The 21,807-nt window shown below is 40.1% G+C and overlaps 1 protein-coding gene across 6 annotated transcripts in view; it reads right to left on the reverse strand.

The window, feature by feature from the left end:
• Positions 1-21,807, reverse strand: part of NF2 (NF2, moesin-ezrin-radixin like (MERLIN) tumor suppressor) — a 67,495-nt gene that overhangs the window by 42,385 nt on the left and 3,303 nt on the right. For all 6 annotated transcript variants that reach the window (XM_019743079.3, XM_088800943.1, XM_019743080.3 and 3 more), the window contains exon 2: positions 801-926. In XM_019743079.3, coding sequence (XP_019598638.1) covers positions 801-926 — 126 coding nt within the window. The remainder of the gene's footprint in view (positions 1-800; positions 927-21,807) is intronic.

Below are 21,807 nucleotides of genomic sequence, written 5' to 3' on the forward strand. Positions count from 1 at the left end.
GTGGGCAATTAATTATAGGGGTTTTCATTGAGGGTAAGAATTAGACATTGACTTACTCTGCGATTCAGGCATCTTTTAGGAGTTACTGACAAAAGTATATGGCCCTACCCTCATCCATTTTCACGGTTAGGTAGGCAGGTAAGTAGGTAAGCATGTCTGTGTGTGCACATATGAACCCACACAGAGGGCAGTTTCCTTCAGCAACATCCATTTCTAAGCCACGTGAAAACTGCTGGGAGCCCAGACTTGTCCACCTCTGGGCCTCAGAAGCCCCAGAAAATCATGAGGACAAAACAGATAATCATCCTTTACCACAGGGACCAGGACACTCTATTCCTTAGATCACGTCACGTTCATGATTAAATTGAATCGGGCCATGGTGTTCTTCAAACAGACTTTAAAAATTCCATAAAGTACATGAGCCCAAGAAAAGCTTTCAAAGACATAAATCGTAAAATGTGTGTGTGTGTCTAATTTTTATTCACAAAGCCTGACCAGTAGTTCAATAAATTGAACGGCATAAAGCCAGAAGTAATCAGCCGGGTGACAATGAGTAAAGAAGCCAGGGACCGCAACAGTTCAATCCTGGTTGGTTCTGCTTGCCTAGGAGAGCCTGTGAGGAGTAGAAAGCCTGTGGCATCTCCAGGACCTGCTTATTGCATGACTGACTTCAGGACTTGCCCCATTCTCTAGTAGGTATCCGTCATGCCCCGTGATGAGCAAACAAACGGGGCACAGGCTCAGGGCAGAACAGCAGAGCTCACTCCAGCCATACCGCTTTCATTCAGTTCCAGCCCCACCTTCTTGTCCATTTTGAGCCAGGCCACGGTGTCCTTGATCGTGTACTGCAGTCCAAAGAACCAGGTTTCCCGAAGCCCCAGGGTCCGGCACACCAAATCAAATAGGTCCTTCCCTTTCCACTTCATCTGCAATATAACAAACGAAGACGGAAAAACATTATAAGCGAAAGTCATCATCTGCTCTCACAAAAACCTGTTCTCCACACGCTCTACTCTCAGATTCCAAAATGTGGGGATGACACTAAGATGGCTGATGGGCATAGAATTCCTAAATAACTTTAGAGCTTCCTCCACAAAACCATGAGTTGGAAAATACCAATTAGAGCTTAATGGCTTAATCATTGCAAAGCATACACAATCCCTCCCTTGGTCAGTTCCTTATAGACCTTAATATCCCCAAAGCTAATTTAGGAAAGCTGGTAAATAAGCATCCTCATTTGGTAGAGTCTAGCCCTCCTGAGTTAACCGAGGGAGATGGCTAGCCTCTAGGGACATTAATTCCCTTGAGATTTTGTTGTTGATTTTTTTTAAAAAAATCATGACCCTGCCCTCTGATAAAAGGCTAGTGTTTCTTTTTAATTTAAAGGCTAGTTTTACTATCAGTTTTCCTAAAAAGCAATATAGGGGAGGAAGCTGTAACCCAAATCATAAATCATGCAGAAAAAGAACCATTAGAAACTTGTCAGTACGATCCCAGTTCTCTCCTCTCACGACGCGTAACTGAGGCCACGGGGAGGCGACTGGCCCACAGCCACACGGAGTAATCTCAAACTCTCAGTATCTAAACAAGGGCATGAACAGATACTAATAGACTATAGGGTGCTTAGCCTAGCGCCTCACTTCCAAAAGGACCTGATGCAATGGCTGCTAAACCCTTTTCTCAGCTATTCAATCTTGTAGCTGGAAAAGCAAGTGCAACGTCTATTTGATATAGGGGAAGAAAATGCCCAGCAGCTTAGTAAATGTTGCCACCTTGTGGCTTTCAAGTTAAATAACCCAGGAAGTTCCCATATGACCCCTTAGCTGCAGACAGCCCCCTTCCCCTAAGGACCCCCCAAGTATCAGGTGGACATTCAAATGGACACCCAGTACAGTTATGAGCACATGAGATACATCCCAGTGTCAGTGGTCATAATAAGAACAATCTTAGGGTTCAAATACAAGGTCGCCAGACACCGAAAGAACATGACCATTCAACTGCAGCAGCAGCTGTCCTGCCCTCATTAGAAATCTCCGCCCAGTTCCTGGCACAGTGAAGATGCGTAATGAAAAGGAATGGGGGAAAAAAAAAAAAAGAGTTTAGAGACTTGTTATAAAAGCAAGAAGGAAAACATAAGTTCGACCTCTAATATCTCATTGGCTTTTGCTAAAACCCGATTCTACAGAAGATTTTTCAAGCAGGCCTTCCATTTTTAATACATGTGAATGAACAGTGCGTTCTCTGCGAGCTACTTAACGGGAGAGCCCATCCCTCAACCTAGACGGAAGGAAGCCAAAACGACAGCAGACAAGTGGTTATGTATTGGCTTTTGTCCTTCGCCAGGGCCATTTCTCCTGTCTGTCCTTCTAGCTCTGTCCCTGTCCCCTTTAAGGCTTAACAATGCTTGTTGGTACACCCATTTCCCAGTCTGACAAGAGGACAAAAGGTTTTTTAATTCACCCCAGGTTTTAATGCCTACAGGCAGACTTCACTGAAGAAATGTCATTTGGGAAAACTAGAAGCTTCGGGGAGCTGATTATCCTCTCATCTCTATTTTGAGACAGTACACAGAATATAAATTATAAATGACTGCCTTGCTACAAGATAACGTAAAGCTAAAGAACAGACATTAACTTAGACAAGTTAAACAAACACCCAAAGGCCAAGATCCAGGTAACCACCCCCAATCCAGCTTAACTCACGGCCACGGCCAGGCGGGGCTTTGGCACCACAGGGCCGGCTGTAAATGGCATGCACAGGGCATCAAAACTAAAGCTGCCCAGAGAATGATGAGTGAATTTCCTGACTTGGGAGTTTAAATTCTCAAACATAATATTGTATTAATGCAATTTTCCTGTATTCCTTCATACTTCTTTGTTTATAAAATGCAAAACTATCTCTGTTGAATGCAAAGAGATAAGTCTTTGTTCCCCTGGAGCTGGCAATAAAGTGAGGGGGGGGGGATTCTCATACCAATTCGTAATGCCCTACTTACATTTTTCACTTTGACTCTAAGAATCATAGAATGTCAGACCCCTACCTGCTGGGTCTACCTACTGTAGATCCAAGCCCTTTTTGTATAAATAAGGAAACTGAGTCACAGATTCTTCAGCATTCTGCTAAAGCAGACACGAGCCTTTTTCATGGTGGTCTAAGGTAGGCAACCCCTAGTTCCTCAATTCTGGAATGTGCTGACAACAGAGGGTAGAATGAGTTGGAGGAAAAGAGCCTAGACTCAAGAAAGGCAGAACGGAGGCCAGCTCCTGTCTTACCGAAGGCAGTGGGAGAGAGAGAGGACAGCCTGAGAAGCAGAAAGGAGGCAGTCACCGCACTGCCTGGATGCCAGTGGGGACTGAAGAAGAAAAAATCCAGAGGGACACCCTCGTTTCTGACTTGAGCACCAGGTGGATCCCTCTAAAGGCGAGAGGGAATACAGGAGAAGCAGCAATTTCTGGGGGAAGAGACGAGCAATTAAGTTTTAGACAAGATAAGTTAAGGTACCTGAGGAAACCAGGTAGAGATGTCCTAAAAAAACATTTGTTTTAAAGTCTTAGCTCTATTTATAAAATAAAATGTTCTGTCTTTAAGTAATCAAGTTTTTCTTTTGGGTTAAATCTAACCACCACCATGTCGTTCACCTACCTGAGGTTGTACTTTTGCAACGTGCCCCACCCCAAATGTATGAGGCTTCCTTAGTCCTAATTTGGGTTTCTACCTCTTTACAAACAAGAACCATTGAGCACAGTCGCTCCGGGTGGTTCTCAGGACACCCAGGGACGGGAGGTCTTGGGTTATGAACGGGCTTCCTATTCCCCACGCTGCCCAACCCAGTACATACATCCAAGACACAGCAAACGATGCCTGTCTGACGGAAGACTTGACTACTCCAAAAACCCAAGGCTCGAAAACTTAAAGCAAAACGAACCCTTATCCATCCACTCCTTCAACAAATATTTGTTGAACACACATTTTGTCCAAGCACCAGCTGAGGTACAGGGGAACAAAAGAGACAGTCTCTGCTCTCACAGAACAGGTCTAGAGCGTGAACCAGTCAGGGACAGATAATCACCTCCCTCATCCCACATACAAAAATCAACTCCCGGTGTAGTTTTCAGCACTACAACACTTGTGAGTACTACAACAGGGACACCCAGGGGCCGTAGGGACCCTCGGGAAGGGACCCGCTATCTTGGATGGGTGGGAAATGGCATCTAAACTGACTCTCATGGTGGGAAAGAGGAGCCAAGTAAAGACTTGGGGAAGGAGGAGTGAGCAGGGAAGTATGTTCCCGGCAGAGGGAATAGCATATGCAAAGGTCTTGAGGCAAAGACGCTTAGATGGTCCTTATTGGAAATGAAAGTATTGTAGTTCAGTTTGACTGGAGAATAGGCTGTGCTTTCAAAAGGACCAAAACTACCGTCTAAAACCCATTCTTTGTCAACCATCTAACTCTGCCTCTCTCATGTGAACTACAGAACACAGAAAGTTATCCAAGTGACTTCTCCTTTTTCCCAAAGATAAATCATAACCAGTACCACTCTAGATATACAGGAGACAAGTTAAACCATTACATAAGATGGATACCTCATGACATTAGCGTTTAATTCTTTCCAGGAACCAGTCTAAAAGGCATAGATAGGGCATGGTTATTAAACTCTCTTATGCTACACAATGGGGATAATAAACAGAACCTCGCTTAGCAGATGGATCTAAGGATTAAGCACATTAAAACAATTAAAAAGCCTAAGACAGTGCCCTGCCCATAGTAAATACTCAGTAAAGGGTAGTGTTTATTCATTCTAACCCTGCCTCCTCTCCTTAAATTCTCAAGTGACACTGTTTAAAGCCTCCCAGTCCTGTTTCACTCCATGGATGATGGATGACAGCTCAGAAAGGGCACCATCAATTCTCATCGAGCCAACCACGCTATCACTCATGTGACAAACATTTACTGAGCATCCACTACGTCCTCGTCACTGGGCTTGGCACAAGAGAGAAATGATGAATTCAGGACAGGACACTGTCCCTATTCATGTATAACACGGAAGACAAGTAAATGGATAATGAAGACATAACCCGGAAAACGTTAACAGAAGAGAGTGTTGTGTGAGCACGACGGGGGTCTGGGGGTGCGGGGCTTCGCTGGCACTGCTGGAGCTGGGTCTTGACAGCCCAGCGGTAGTTGGGCCTCTGGTGAAGGGGCTGAAGAAAGGGAGGTCACGCCAGCTGGAGGGAACAGCCAGCATGTCTGCCGCTTGGGTCCAAGCTGTTGCAAAGTAAAGGAATGTTCTTTGCACTTTCCTAGTCTCTGACAAGCAGCATAATTATCCTGTCTGCAGTACTGACTGTTCAATGCAGTCCTGAATATGCAGCTTCAGCCCGATGCGTGTGACAGCTCAGACTCTCCACAGCTGATTAGGAACCAGGTTGTTCAGCCACTGGTTCGGAGCAGTCATGTAACCCATAACAGGACCTGCTGGGTCTGTAAGAAGCCACGACCTACAGGATGAGTCGCATGTTTATTTTTTTTTTGGTTAAAATATTTTCTTTTCTGACACCTGATCGCATGTAAGCCTTTCGGGCTTTGACTTATACTACCTAAAGGCCATTTTGTTTGTCCTAGGGTTTGTCATTTTTCCTGAATAGATTGTCAAAAATAGAATTACTCCTGGTTTGATCAAACGTTCATTTAAACCGATGTCTTTCCACCTGGCCAAAGTGTTCAAACTGTTCCACATACACCACTGCGACTCCTTGCCTCATCTCAACCAAGTGAAGAAGAGGGAGGCTAAGAGGCAGATGCTCACTTTGCAAAAAGAGGGGGAGGGAGTGAGAAAGGTGATTTGCAAGAAGAAAGGCAGGAAGGAACACAAATCTGGGCTCCATGGCATGTAAGCTCCCAGTCCGCAGGCCTCATCCTCAAGATGCCCTTCAGGAGTCCAGGGGCTAATGGTGGTGAGTCTAGAAGCACGATGCTTCATGCTTTCTGGCTGTGCTCTCTATTACTTTAACAGTCTGCAGTGCTATTTCATAGATATATACTTGTGCCTGTATCAAAGACAGATGTGTATGAACTTTATAAACAGGACTAAGTGCTGTCGGCTTGTTATTTTTTGTAGGAGCTGAATTTATGAGCTTTACCCAGAGTGAAGTGCTTGTCATTTATCAACCTAGAATGTTTTAAGTAAATAGCACTAAGCACTTACCCTCCGCAGCAGAAATGCAGCTGGAATGCAGCACTTGCCTGTTATAGGAAGCAACTGGCACCTGTAACCTACAGGGCTGATTGGGGTCTATTAACCAGGGAAGAATTATATATAACGTCATCACAACCATCTTACCATGGGCCAGGTTTAGACTCACAACCCTAAAACTACCATTTGTTTTTTGCTTTCGCAGCCTTCACATTGTATTTCCCGCTGCTTTCTTTGAGCCGTGTAGCCATTGAATCCCTTGCATTTGCTGATACAACTATGTAGGATGAGTAGGAAACCAGCCACCTGATAGTAAAAGGCCATAGCTAGAAAAGGACAACTTTCTTGAAGAAAGAAAACCGAATTTGGCTGCCATATGTGTGCGGCCTAAGAATTAGGACTCACAGAGAAACCAGCTTTACAGAGAAGACTCAAATCTGGAAAAAGCTACCAAAGAAGCAAACTTCCATTTCATAGAGGTCAGGGGGAACCAGATTATCAGCCACACAGGGGATGCTATTTGACTGGCTATCTACATCACAGCAGGTGAAAGAGAACTGACACACCCAGCAGTCGGTTATCAGGATTTCTCCTAATTAGTTCACAAGCTGCCCTAACATTAGCCATAAAAATTGACAAAAGGTTAGCTCCCTTATCCATAGGGCAACAGAAGGAACTGCACCTCCCCAGGCATAGGACATGCGCCAAGTATTTACAATTATTTCAGAAATGGAAAATCAAGGATGATCCCCTCTCAATGTTTATCCCTAACTGACATTTGCAGTCACGGCTGGCCCACAAGAACTGATCTACTACTGTGTTTCCCCCAAAATAACACGTATCTGGACAATCAACTCTAATGTGTCTTGACGCATTAGAGTTGATTGTCCGGCTAGGTCTTATTTTTGGGGAAACACAGTATAGAAGACTTGAGAATTTAAGATGCTCATGTACCAGATCCAAACCTAAATACAACTTTTCTTTGTCCATTTTGAAAAAATAGATGCCAAATACCTCAATTTACAAGATCAACACAATGGAAAGAGTTATAAAAAATGATTTTGCTGGATAGCAAGTGAATAACGAGTTCCATTAAAATATTTAATCAAAGAGGATAAAAAAGTGCAGTAATGCGGGTGTGAAACCAGCGCTTCCCGACTCGGTGTGGTGTCACCATGCCACAGAAGCAGGTTCTTGTATCTCAGGAGCTTAAACTACAAAATGATCGTGCCATTTCCTGTCACAATGAAAGAATACACCACTCCTTCTCAACATGAGGGAAAAGCGGATCCTTGAAATATAAACAGATTAATTTCTCTGCCCAGCAATCATGACCTCTATGTCATTCATCTAAATCTGAGCAAAATCTCACAAACCTGAAACCTTCTCTTTGCAAAAATAATCCCAACTCCAATCGTGTCCTGTCAATTTCTGCCATAATCAACCACAGCAAGTAATTCTCCTCTCCCAGTCCTGTTAATATCATCTGTTAGTATGTGAAATCTAGTTAAATTATTGATTTCAAGGTCCTCCACCTTGAAATGACTTCTTCCCTCCTTCAACCAATTGCCCTACCACAACCCAGTTTGTGCCCTCCCAAGTCAGCAAAATTATGTGCTTCCATTTATCCATAACCAGACCTTTCTGAGATCCATTCCTTTATCTCACCGCTGTCCTCCCCACAAACGATACTGGGTACACGAGTCAGTATGGACTTTACAAATACAAAAAAAATGACGGGCCTGCTTTTCCCCTAGATTCCTGTCTTTCCTCCAATTCTGCAGATCACAAACTCCTTGAAGGCAAGGGCCACCACCACACACACACACACACACACACACACACACACACACACTTCACTTTAAGTCTCCCAGAACCCAAGCAAATGCTGCACAATCTGTGGCCACTCCATAAATGCTTGTGGTTGGCTGACAATATTGATAATGAAGATGAAAACTAGATGAGACTTCTGAGTAGAACAGTTTAAGTAATGATTGCAACGAAGCAAGAATTTATGACACTCCTTATTAAAATTCTAATCGCATAATTGGGCCCTAAGGTATATATTTTCCCCCTTTGGTGACATGTACTGATTTCTTCTCTCTAAAAATACCTTGGCAAGGAAATCTAAATCTCAAAGAACCAACCAAGAAAAATTTCCACAGAACAAAAGAGACTAGAAAGAAACAAATCACAGCACCTTGGGAAGTCATAAAATGGAGGTTTTAAACTCTGATAAGTCTTTCAAAACAAAATGAATTATGCTTTTTCAGGGGGAAAATTCCTTATGTTTGCAGCTTCTGGCATGTTTCCTGCTGAAGTGGAGAGAGGTTATGGCAGCAGCAGTGCATCCAGAGAGGAACTCTGAATCCTAACTCCCTCTGTCTACCACACACAAGCCTGTAACCTTGGGTGAACTAAGCAGCTCCACTGGGCCTCAGTTTCTTCATCTGTCAATCTCTTATGGCCTGTGCAATGCCCAGATTTTATGATACTATGAAAAAAAGATGAGGCGCTTCAAAGTTGGTTGACAGATGACAAAGCAAAAAGAAACAATATGGTTATGGTACTATAAAAGCATTACAATCCCCCCAAAGCAAAGAAGACAATTTCTGTCTTTGGAATTTAGCTCACAACATGAAAGCAATCACAGCCTTGTCAAATAGCTATAAAACACCCAAACCCGCTGTGTTGGGAAAGTCACTTAACCTCTTTGAGTCTCAGCTTTCACAATCATCAAGTGGTCTTTCAGGATTAACACCCTCTGAGTCTATGAGCTTGAGCTGGTTTTATATAAACCATGTAGTACTTTTTTCATTGCTATAATAATTTTCTTTTAATCCTTTAACATCCCATTCTATATCTTAAAATCAATTTCAGGGATGTAAATGAAACTTAACATTTAACGTATGTGTGCTTTCTACAGTCTTTTCCCTTACTCAGGTTCTTCGATTGTTATCATGTTCCTTTCTCTTAATAATCAAGAGTTGACTTATAATAATGAACGCTCTGATGTAACAAAAATGATCACTATAATGCTGCTGGAAAACAGAAGTTTATTAGCACAAAGCAGGCTGCTGATATTCAGCAATTGTCAATGATTACAATATTTGAAATACTGAGAATAAAAATTCTGCAGAGAGTTGCAAATAGGAAACAACAGTAAATTCAGTGCAAATAGACAAAGCTAAATTTCAAATACCTAGTCATGAGGTAAAATTAACACACTATTAAATACAACCCACAATTAAGTATTATGCAACTGATTAATTCCTCCTGCCCTTCACAAAAACTGTACTTTGTATTTAAAAGTGCATTCCTTCAAAAAAAGCTCCCAACACAACAGAGCTGGAGCTTAACCCGTTTGCGTAAATCAGCTCATGTAGAACCTAGACTCTAGCCTGGAAAGACATTTTAAGCATTCTGTTTCGGTTTCTAGCTTGACCTTTTGATTTTTAAGTTTCAAGGTCATTAATGATAATAACACTGCCTTTAACAACATTGGAAGGTATAGGTATGCGTGGGTAGGCCTGGAAAAATGCCTGCAGATAGATGAGAACGACTGTAGGCTAAAGACCTTCTAAACATATTTATGAGTCTGATTTAATCTCAAACCAATATGAGTAGGACACTAGATAAAAACACCGTTGGTGAATTTAGAACGACAGACCAATTAAGTTTAGTAATTAGTCCGGGCTTCAGTTTTAAGTTTTATCTGAATATCAAATTACCAAAATTACTAAAACTAGGAAACTAAAATTGGCAAGGTAGATAGGAAAACCATAAGTAACCTAATTCACTAACAGAAAGGTTCTGTAAATTTTCCAAAGCTAGGTCCAAATTTGGCAAAGAAGCAAAAAGAACAGTAGTGGGAGCTGGAAGAGGAAAAGATACCTTTAGAAATGATGTGCTCTGACCCCATCTAGTGGTGCCAGAGTGATTCCTAAACTGGGACAAGCATCTTGAATGACTGAAGATTTGATTAAAGATCTTTTTTTTCCCCTGAAGTCAGCCTTTGTTTGGTAATAAATTTTTTACTTGCTAAAAATGTACTAAAGCATGGATTTAGAATTTAAATTGGACAAAGCACAGATAGGAGAATGGAACACATCATCCTGTAACAAACCAGAGAAGCCTCATCACACCAGCTGGCTAAAAAGATTAGCAGCTCTGAGAAAACTCAATTCCAGGTTTTTAAGACCTCAAATGCTTTAACTTCTGAAATTAAACAAGCAGCAAAAATGTTCTTGGACAAGAATGCAAAACTAGCAGGAATAATTGGAGAAGCCGTCAAAAACAAAGAAAAAAGGAAATTTTCAAAATGACACACTGTAGACAAAAGAATGAAGAATAATTAACTACGGCAGAAATCAGAAAAGAATCCTGCTATCACAGTGGACATCAAGCTAAATAGAGATCAATTATATAGCATATTATTAAAAAAAAAAAAAAAGATCCTTAAACAGGGATAAGGAATAAGGTAAAGCTCATCATATTTAGACTGATTATAGAGTCTAAAGGGTCTACAATTACAAAGGCATGGATAACCTGAAGAAGGTTCAAAGAAAATGAAGGAGATTATTAAAGGAAAAAATTCACAGTGCCTCTAGCATGAGACCCTTTCTCTTTGTTCCCACACTCCCAACTCATGATAACACAGGAAACTAATGGTTACCAAGTGCTTATGAAGGTCAGGCTCTGAGCTTAGTGCTTATAAAGGTCCTCTTCGGGGCGGCTGGATATCTTAGTTGGTCAGAGAGCGAGCTCTGAACAACAGGGTTGCCGGTTCGATTCCCACATGGGCCAGTGAGCTGCGCCCTCCACAACTAGATTGCAGGACAATGACTTGGAGCTGATGGGCCCTGGAGAAACACACTGTTCCCCAATATTCCCCAATAAAATTTATTAGGGGAAAAAACAACGGTCTTCTTCATTCATGCCGTAAAACAATCCTATAAGAAAAATACTACAATTCTCCTCATTACAGATGTGGCAACTGAGGTGCAGAGAGCTAAGTCCAAGTTCACTTGGGGAGCAGGTGGCAGTGATAGGACTTTCCCCGGGCCAATTTACCCCTTCTATCAGGACACCAGCTCTTGTTCCCTAAGCCATATTTTTCCTGTCCTCTAGAAGGTTTCTCTCATAGTTACATGCTGAAATCCTGAGTTGACTTCCTACCTAAGAAGGAAATCTAAAAGAGGGAATTGTGCAATGAGCTTCTTCTGCCCAGATCACCTAAAATAGGATGTTGAAGCCAAGGGCTTTTGAAATCAAGTTCTCCCTCATTTTTCAGATGAATAACTGAAGCCTGGGGGAAGCAGAGATGTGCCAAAAGTCACACAGAGGAGCTCTGCCTAGAAGCCAGGGGTTCAGTGCTATTGATGGTTTTACACAAGTAGCACCCTGACTGTGCAGGGGGACCAGACAGGAAAGTGTGCTGACCTCCTGGGCCCAACTCAGGCCAGGCTAGACTCAACCACAAATTTAAGCCCACTGGCAAGCTCACAAAACGGTTTTAAAATGGTATCGTACACCACATGCAATAAGTAATGTCATAGACAAATAGTTGTTGAGTTAGGAAGTTCTTTGAAAGATCTCTTATTTCTACTTTCTTTTTCCAATTTATCAAATACAGCAGTACCTCGGTTTTTGAACATCTCTGTTGATGAACATTTTGGTTTATGAATGCTGTAAACCGGAAGTAAATGCTTCGGTTTTCGAACACGACTCAGAAGTCGAATATGTCACACAGCTTCCCCTGAGTGCAAGATCCTGAGGCCTAGCTGTTGGCTGTTTTCGAATGTTTCAGGGCTCGTGGATTATGTTCGAAAACCGAGGTACCACTGTACTTAACTTCTCCCCAGGTTTCTAAACTTTTCTCTCCTTTTTCTACTTGGAGCTTCCTATTTGGGTAGCACAGTTAAGTAGAAAGAAGGCTGGCTGGAAGACAGATGGCCTGGGCTCAAACCTTGACCCCACCACTCAGAACTGTGTGGTGGTCTTGGACACAAAGAGTGGGGAACACTTGAGCAGAGCCGAGGAGAATAAGAACATCTAAGCCAGGAGCCAAGAAAGCAGGGCATTCTGGGCAAAGGGAAGAGCCAATACAAAAGGGTGGCAGTGTGAAGAAAGCTTTCAGGAAAGAGCAAACAGGACAATGGGCCCAGAGCAGAGAGAGTATGTGAGGAAGTGCAGGAGAGGCTGGGAAAGGGAGCCAAATGATGAGAGGCCCTGCACATACTTCCCTTCATATGACAGCCCTGATATGGATCTTACCTGTGCCGGGTGCTAGTCTAAGTACCTTTCCAATAATAACTCAATTTTAAATCCCTGTAACAACCCTCTGCAGGAAGAATGGCTACAACCCGCATTTTACAGAGAAGGAAACGAAGGCATGTGAGAAGATTAAGGGACTTGTCTAAGGTCACTCAGCTGGTGAGGGGCCGAGCCAGGGATGGGGCTCCCGAGACCCTGGTTGTAACCTCTAGCCTGTGCTGCTTCACGGCCCCAACGAGGAAACTAGAGCTTGAGCTAAGACCTCTGCAACTTACTGGAAAGCCTCGTACTGAGGTTCCAATACACAGCTGCTGGCCTCATTGGTCGTTACTGAGCTACCCGGTGTGCCCATCTATTTTCCCATTACTTACCTGCCCCTGTCCTCTTCTTTCTTGTTCAGAATAGACAATGGCTCCCCTGGGGCTTTAAGCAGCCTGTTTACCCCGTCTGAGCCTCCATTTCCGCCTCTGAAAATGAAGCCCATGACAGCATCCACATCCTAAGTGGGTCTTGATCACCGTTAGGTCATGTTCACTGCCTAGCCCATGAGGGTACTCAGTAAATATCTGTCTAATTCATAAATAAACGAGTCTCCATTATATCAAATGAGATAGTGTGTTTAAAGCACTGAGCATGGTACCTGACACATGTAACTGCTATATCTTAGCCCTTTCTCCCACAAAAGGGCAGACGTGGGGTCCAGCAGACAGCAGCACTAGCCAGTATATGCCCTGCTTCCTTATCTACTCTTCACCAGCAGGACTGCATTCAGCAATCACCCTTGACTGTCCATGTCCTACATCTGGGGCACCCATGCCATCCACAGGCACTGCTTAAACCCCATGGGAGAGCCCAACGATGAGGTAGAGACAATCTTTCTTCTGAAACAAGAAGACAAGTTTCTCAGTGCCCTCGTGTAGAATACGATTACTATATACTACAACTGAGCAATGAAATAACCACCACTGCCCCCCGGAGTTTACCATCCCAGAAGGGAATTGTTGGCCTAAATCTTGTGGTGTCTAAAATTTAACATCTTACTAAAAACACCAGCATTGTTCTTTTCGTTCTCCCCTTTCACAAGTTCCTTCTGTCATGGACAACTTTGTTGGAATAACCTGTGATGTTGGTGTTTAATCCAATCATAATCCCCCTTGGGTATGTGAAAACATTTGGAGTACCAACCAACATGAGAAGGCGGCTTCGTTTTCAATATAAGATAGTATCAGAATCTCTCATAACTCAATTTTGAGAAATTTTTCATACTTGGCTCTTCTTACTGATAGACTGAATTATTAGAGTAAAATTCCAGCCTAGATAAGAAATAACATAACCATTTAGCCTCCTGGCAAATTACATTCAGCACCTACTTTCTCAAAATGACAAATATCGAGTCTTTCAAGTGGAAAAAATCCTCCAAAGCATCGAGCCAATGCAGCATGCAGTGCAAGGAAGAGATTTTCTTTTCCCCTCTCTCTGCAGCAAAAAAAGTCTGAAGTTACTAACACAAGGTAACATGATTCCTTTTAACGACCACTGGTTCTGAAATTGAGTCCTTAGAAAACCACGTACATTTGACCTCAGCAAAGCCGAGAATTCCTCCAAAACCATCTCTCTTTTTTTCCAAATGCACTGGCCATCTCCTCGCATTAGTACCTTGCCCAGTTAACGTACAACATAAAAATAGGACAGGAGCATAAGGCTGATCGCTTCTCAGAAGCAGAGTTCTCTCTTATCGTCCTAAATGAAATTACTGTTACTTTCAAAAGAATATTTGGACATTGCTTAAAAACAGGTGTTTTCACTGGAAACTTGAGGTTCAATGAGATGCAACAGTTTGACAAATGACAACATGGCAGCACCTGTGGTGACCTAAGCCTTCTACTTTAGGCCAATTATAGTACCTTCCTTTCTGCCCAGCACTACGCATTCTATGAATCCTTATAAGAACCTTGAGAGGTCAGTGGTTATTAGTTCCATTTTACAGATGTGGAAACTGAAATCCAGAAAGTTTAAGTATCTTACCTAAATTTTAAGCACTTTAGCTGGAATTCAAGCCCCGGTTCACCTTATTTTAAAGCCTATGCACTTTCTTCTACTGCTTTGTTGCTCAGTGTGGTCCCTGGGTCAGTGGCATAGACATCACTTAAGAGTTTGCTAGAAATGCAGAATTTTCAGTCCCAACGAAAAACGACAGAATCAGAACCCACATTTTACCAACATCCTCAGGTCATTTATTCGAATCCTTTAAGATTTAAAGTTTGACAAATTCTACACTATATGAGGTGTGGTCAAACAATACAGTGAATGTTTAAATTTAAAAAATTATTACAGTAGTAAAAGATATATTGCCATTAATCCGCCTCAAGATACTTCCCTTCACTTCAAACACACATATCCCATTGTTCTTGCCACTTTCTGAAGCACTTCTGGAAGTCCTCTTTCGTGACTGTCTTTAGTCGCGCTGTCATGGCTGCCTCGGTGTCCTGAATCAATTCAAACTGTTTTCCTTTCATGGTCATTTTGACTTTGGGGAAGAGCCAGAAGTTGCACGGTGCCAGATCCGGTGAATAAGGTAGGTGAGGACACACCGTAATGTTTTTATTTGACAGAAATTGCCATATACCAAAAGCGATGTGTGACACGGAGCATGGAAGATGATTTACAGCACACTTTAAAACACACCTTCTCTCAACCACAGCTCACACCCGACTGACTGCACGAAACAAGCTGAAACTTGTCACACACTGTTACTAAAGTTTGACACACCACTTCCCGTTGGATGGCACTCAGCAGCAGCATTCACCATATTGTTTGATCACAACGGAAAGGATCCGAGTCACACATCACTTCTGGTACGGCCATTTCTGTCAAAAAAAAAACAAAAAACATTCCAGTGTGTCCTCATCTACCTTATTCACTGGATCTGGCACCATGCAACTTCTCGCTCTTCCCCAAAGTCAAAATGACCATGAAAGGTGAATGTTTTAAATCAATTTAGGTCATAGAGGCAGCCATAACAGCGCAACTAAAGACACTCATGAAAGAGGACTTCCAGAACTGCTTCAGAAAGTGGCAGGAAAAAATAAAAATAAAAAAATAAAAAAATAAAATAAAAAAAGAAAGAAAGTGGCAGGAACGATGGGATAAGTGTGTTCAAAGTGAGGGGGAGTATTTTGAGGGGGACTAACGGCAATGTGGGAATGTGTCTTTTATTGTAATAATTTTTTTTATTTAAACATTCACCGTATTTTTTTATCATACCTCATAACATTCTGCCTCTCTGAATGTCACTACTATTATCCTTTTCTATAGATCGTGGTTTCCAATGTGGGGGAGGGGGGACAGGAAAAGGGGAGGGTGTTTATCCCCTAGGGACACTGGACAAAGTCTGAAGACTTCTGAGATTGTCATAACTGGGGTTGGACGGAGGGTGGTACTGATATCTTGTGGGTAGAGGCCAGAGATGCTGCTGAACATACTCCAGCACAGGACAATCCCCCTCAAAAAGCAAGAGTGCCGAGGTTGAGAAACCCTGCCATTGCTGATAATATTGTCCATCCTCTTTGGGTCTGGGGTCTGTTTACAGAAAAAATAAGAGATTTTCATGGCAAAACTGTGGCTAAAGAAAGGTCACACAAAATCCCTTTCCTTATGGGTGTCCCTCACCATCTCTCACAACATATCAAATAGTGACTTAGATCAGTGGTTGGTAAACTATGGCCCACAAGACAAAGCCACTGTCTCCCTGTTTTTGTGCAGTTTGAGAGCTAAGAATTAATTTTACATTTTTAAATGGTTGGAAAAAGTTTTTAATAACATTTCATCACTTGTGAAAATTATAAAAAAATCAAATTTCAGTGTCTATAATTAAAGTGTTATTGGAACAAAGTCATGCCTCTTATTTTTAATTGTATCAAAGGCTGTTTTTATAAACAACCTTATGGAGATATAATTCACCTATTCATATATTCACCTATTCAAGTATACAATTCAATGGTTTTTAGCATATTCAGTGTTGTGCAACTGTAACTATATTCAATTTCACAACATTTTCATCACCTCAAAAAAAAATCTTAAACACGTTATCATTCCCCTATCCCCACACCTCTTTTTCCCCCCGCCCTAAGTAACCACAAATCTATATAGATATCCCTATTCTAGATTTGCATATGAAAGGAATCATATATGTGGTCTTTGTGATCAGCTTCTTTCACTTATCATGTTTGTAAGGTTCATCTATGTTGTACCATGTATTGGTACTCCATTCATTTTTATTGCCAAATAACATCCCATTGTATTGATACACCACATTTTGTTTCTATAGTCATCTGCTGATTGACATTTGGGTTGTTTCCACCTTTGGTTCTGTGAATCAAAATATCTAAAACAAATATGGAGCGGGGAGCCCTAAAATGGAGTCAGAGGCCATTAGTGAAGTCAGACTTATTCATGTCCGCACGCTGATGAGGTTTGAACTTTTGGACTTTCCTGCTTACTGTAGAAGTATATCCTGGAACTTAACCCCCCTTATTTCCACGCCAATGCTTACCTTAGAATCTCACCACCTGGACCTGACCAATCCTTTTTGAATTAGCCATCCACACCGTATTAAGTAGCCACTGGGAGAAGTTTCTTTTGTTCTAGATTGTGGTTTTTGCCTTTAAAAGCTTCAGCTTTCTTTGTCTTCCCCAGAGCACATTTCAGGTCTTTCCCTGAATCTGTCTCTCCTGAATTAGAATCCTTTAAGACCTCAAACCTTTAATTTGTTTTGCAGCCTCAGATCTTTATTGGGCAATAGCTCTTAAGAATAATGCTGCTATAAATATTTGTGTACAAGTTTCTCTGTAGACATGTTTTCACTTCTCCTGAGTGGATGCCTATGAATGGAATTGCTAGGTCATATGGTAGCTCCATGTTTAACAGAGGAACTGCCAGACTGCTTTACAAAGTGGCTGCACCATTTTATATTACCACCAGTAGTGTATGAGGATTCCAATTTCTCCACATTCTTGCCAACACTGTTGTCATATGCCTTTTTAATTCCAGTCACTAGTGGTCAGCTCTCATTGTGGTAAAGTCGTATCTCATTGTGTTTTTGATTTGCATTTCTCTGATGATTAATGATGTTGACCATCTTTTCATGTACTTATTAACATGTCTATATCTTCCTTGGAAAATGTCTATTCAGATCCTTTGCCCATTTTTAAATTGGGTTATTTGCCTGTTTATTATTGAACTGTAAGAGTTCTTTATATATTTTAGATATAAGACCCTTATGAGACACGTGATTTGCTAACATTTTTTCTTTTCACTTTCTTGGTGTCTTTTGGAACACAGATGAAGTCCAGTTTATCTGTTTTCTTTTGTTCTTCATGTTTTTGGTGTCAAATCTAAGAATCCTATGTCAAATCCAAAGTCATAAAGTTTTACCCCTGTTTTCTTCTATTACAGTTTTAGTTCTTACATTTAGGTCTTGATCCATTTTGAGTTAACATGTTGCGTACGGATCACGAGAATCTTCGTTTTTTTTCTGAGCCATGCGTTAAGGACGGATAACGAGAATTCTCGTTTTTACTGTTGACTCTTTTTACTTTGCACATTTTATTGAATTATTTGTGTTTCGTTAATAACAATGGAAGCTGCTTTCTGCAGTATCACACCAGGAGGGATTACTAACATCATAGGTGAGTAATCCTAAAAAATTCCATAGAAAAATAATAAATGATATAGAAGCTTTTACGCTTTAAAGAGAAGAGTGCATTTTAAAGTAGCTTCTTTTAAAAACCTGCCGGAACAGAGGGGTATGAGGGATTTAAACCCCGCCGTACGCAACGTGTTAACTTTTGTATGCGATGTGAAGGGTTCAACTTGATTCTTTTGCATGTGGCTATATTGTTGTCTCAGCACCATTTGTTGAAAAGCCTATTCATTCCAATGAGGGGTCTTGGCACCTTTGTCAAAATCAGTTAACCAAAGATAATATGGGTTTATTTCTGGACTGTCAATTCTAGTCCATTGATCTATATGACTATCTTTATGCCAGTACCTCACTATCTTAATTATGGCAGTTTTGTAGTAAGTTTTGAAATGAGGAAGTGTCTGTACTTTTTTCTTTTTCAGAATTGTTTTAGCTATTCTAGGATCCTTGCAATTCAATATGAATTTTAGAATCAGTTTGCCAATTTCTACAAAGAAGTAAACTGAGGGATTGCACTGAATGTGTACATCAACTTGGGAAATATTACCATCTTAACAAGATTAAGTCTTATGATCCATGAACAAGAAATGTTTTTCCACTTTGGATCATCTTTAATTTCTTTCAACAGTTTTATAATTTTCAGAATATAAGTTTTGCACTTATTTTGTTAATTTTATTCCTAAGTATTTTACACTTTTTGATGCTATTGTAAATAGAATTTCTTAATTTCATGTTTAGATTGTTCATTGCAGGTATATACAGAGGGTGCCAAAAACATGTATACACATTTTAAGAAATGAAAAACCTGTATTAAAATTGTAATACTCAATATACAGGGGGTGCCAAAAAATGTATACAAGTGGACACTTTGGTCAATGTTGCTCAAGCAGTAGTTCACCACAATCAGAGGTGTCTGGACGCTGATGGTAACCACTTTGAGAACCTCTTGTAATTGTAGAAGTCAAACGTGATTTGTATTCATCTTTTGTTATTGGCATATATTGAATATTACAATTTTAGTACAGTTTTCCTTTCTTAAAATGTGTATACAGTTTTTTGGCATCCTCTGTATACCAATAACAAAAGATAAATACAACTCATGTATATACATTTTTTTTGGCATCCCTGGTATAATTACAATTAATTTTTGTATATTGATCTTGTATCCTGCAACCTTGCTCAACTTGTTTATTAATTCTAATAGGTTTTTTTAGAGGATTCTTTAGAATCTGTATACAAGATCATGTAGTCAGTGAATACAGAAAGCTTAACTTCTTCCTTTCCAATACGGATGCCTAGTATTTCATTTTCTTGCCTACTTGTCCTGGCTAGAACCTCCAGTACAATGTTGAACAGAAGTGGTAAAAGTGGACATTCTTGCTTGTTCCTAATCTTAGGGGGTCAGCATCCAGTGTTTCACTATAAAGTATGATATTAGCTGTGGGTTTTTCACAGATGTTCTTTATCAGGTTGAGGAAGTTCCCTTGTATTCTTATTTTGTTGAGTGTTTTTATCATGAAATGCTGTTGGATTTTGTCAAGTGCTTCTTCTCCATCTATTGAGATCATGCGGTTTTTGTTTTTTATTCTGTTGGTGAGGTATAATACCCATTAATTGATTTTGGAATGTTAAATCAACCTTGTATTCCTGGAATAAATGCCACTTGGTTATGGCATATAATTATTTTCAAATGTTGCTGGATTCAGTTTGCTAGCATTTTTGTTACAGATTTTTGCTTCCATATTTATGAGATTGGTGTCTAGTTTTCTTGTGTTATCTGTGTCTGGTTTTGGTATCAGGGTAATGCCAGCCTCATAAACTGAGCTGGAAAATGGTCCCTCGACTTCTATTTTTCTTAGAATAGCTTGTTAAAAGTTGGCATTAATTGTTCTTGAAATGTTTGGTAGAATTCAGTGGTGAAGCCATCTGGGCCTCTAGTAGGTAGAGCTTGAGCTTTTCATCATGGGTAGTATTTTTATAGCTAATTTACTCTCTTCCGTTTGTAGAGATCTATACAGATTGTCTCTTCTTGAATAAATTTTGGTAGTGGTATCTTTCTAGGAATTTGTCCATTTCATTTAAGTTACCTAATAATTTAGTGTATAACTGCCATTTTTCTTTTTGTTTCCTATGTTGTTTTTGTTTCTCTATTCCTCCTTTATAAATTAATGCAATTAACTTGCATTAATTGAATATTTGCTAATGAAGTATTTAAATTTCTTTAATGATTTTTTCCATTATATTTTTACTTTTTTCCACTACATTTTTAAAGATTTCTTTTTTAGTGGTTACTCTAGGATTCACCATATAATCCTGATTTATCAGAATCAGCTTCAGACTTATATTAGCTTAATTCCAGTGCTATTACAGAAATGTTACTCCTATATAGTTCCATTCCCTTCTCCCTTTTTATAGTATTAGAGTTAATACATATTACACTTATTAGAGTTACAAACCTGACAATACATTGTTATAGTTATTACTTTGCAACTTTACCATCTGTAGTCATTTCCTTAGCTCATTACAGCTACCGGTATGCTCCCACCCATCTCCTTTGTGCTGTTATTGGCTAGTACATTACACATATATTACATTTCTATGTTATACTCCCAACAGTATTATATATGCGTGTGTGTGTGTATGTGTGTATGGACACAATTGCTGTTTAAATCTGTTAAGAGAAAGGAGAAAAATATTCATTTATATTCTCTTTTATGATTATATAATTACCTTTATTGGTGCTTTTTTTTTATGCAGATTTAAATTACTAACTGAAGTCACTTGCTTCTAGTGTGAAGCACTTCCTTTAGTATTTCTTATAAGGTGGGTCTTTGAGCAACAAATTTTCTGTTTTTGTTTATCTGAGAAAATCTTTATTTCACCTTCATTTTTGAAATGTCCTTTTCATTTATATCCAGCTGTGCTAGATTCTTAGTTGACAAGTTTTTTCTTTCAGTGCTTTGAAGAAATCAGCTGTTAATCTTATTGGGGTTCCCTTGTAAGTGTGGAGTCATTTTTCTCTTGCTGCTTTCAAGATTTTCTCATCTTTGACTTTCAGCATTTTTAATATATCTGTTTGTGAATCTCTTTGTATTTATCCTCCTTGGAGTTCACTAAGCTTCCTGAATGTTTAGGCTATTGTTTTTCAATAAATTTAGAGAGTTTCAGTCATTATTTTTAAAATATTTTTTTCCCTCTCCTCTCCTTCTGGTATTACCACTGTGCATGTTGCTGCACTTAGTAATCTATCACATTTCTCTGCAGCTCTGTACATTTTTCTTCATTTTTTTTCCTCTCTACTTTTCAGCTTGCATAATCTCTATCAATCCATCTTCAAGTATGCGAACGCTTTCTTCTGCCAGTTCGAATCTACTTTGAGCCCCTCTGGTGAATTTTTTATTTCAGTCATAGTACTTTCCAACTCCAGAATTTTAATTTGGTTCTTTTTAATAATTCCTATCTATTTATATTCTCTATCTGATGCAAAAATATCATTATACCTTCCTTAACTTCTTTAATCATGCTTTCCTTTAGTTCTGTGAACATATTTATAATGGCTACTTTGAAACCTTTTCATTAAATCTGACATCTGGTCGCTCTCACAAGCAATTTCTGTTGCTAGCTTTTATCAATTGT

The sequence above is a fragment of the Rhinolophus sinicus genome, chromosome 9 (genome assembly GCF_057876585.1).
Source record: "Rhinolophus sinicus isolate RSI-liver-muscle chromosome 9, RSI-T2T, whole genome shotgun sequence".
NCBI classification, from domain to species: domain Eukaryota; kingdom Metazoa; phylum Chordata; class Mammalia; order Chiroptera; family Rhinolophidae; genus Rhinolophus; species Rhinolophus sinicus.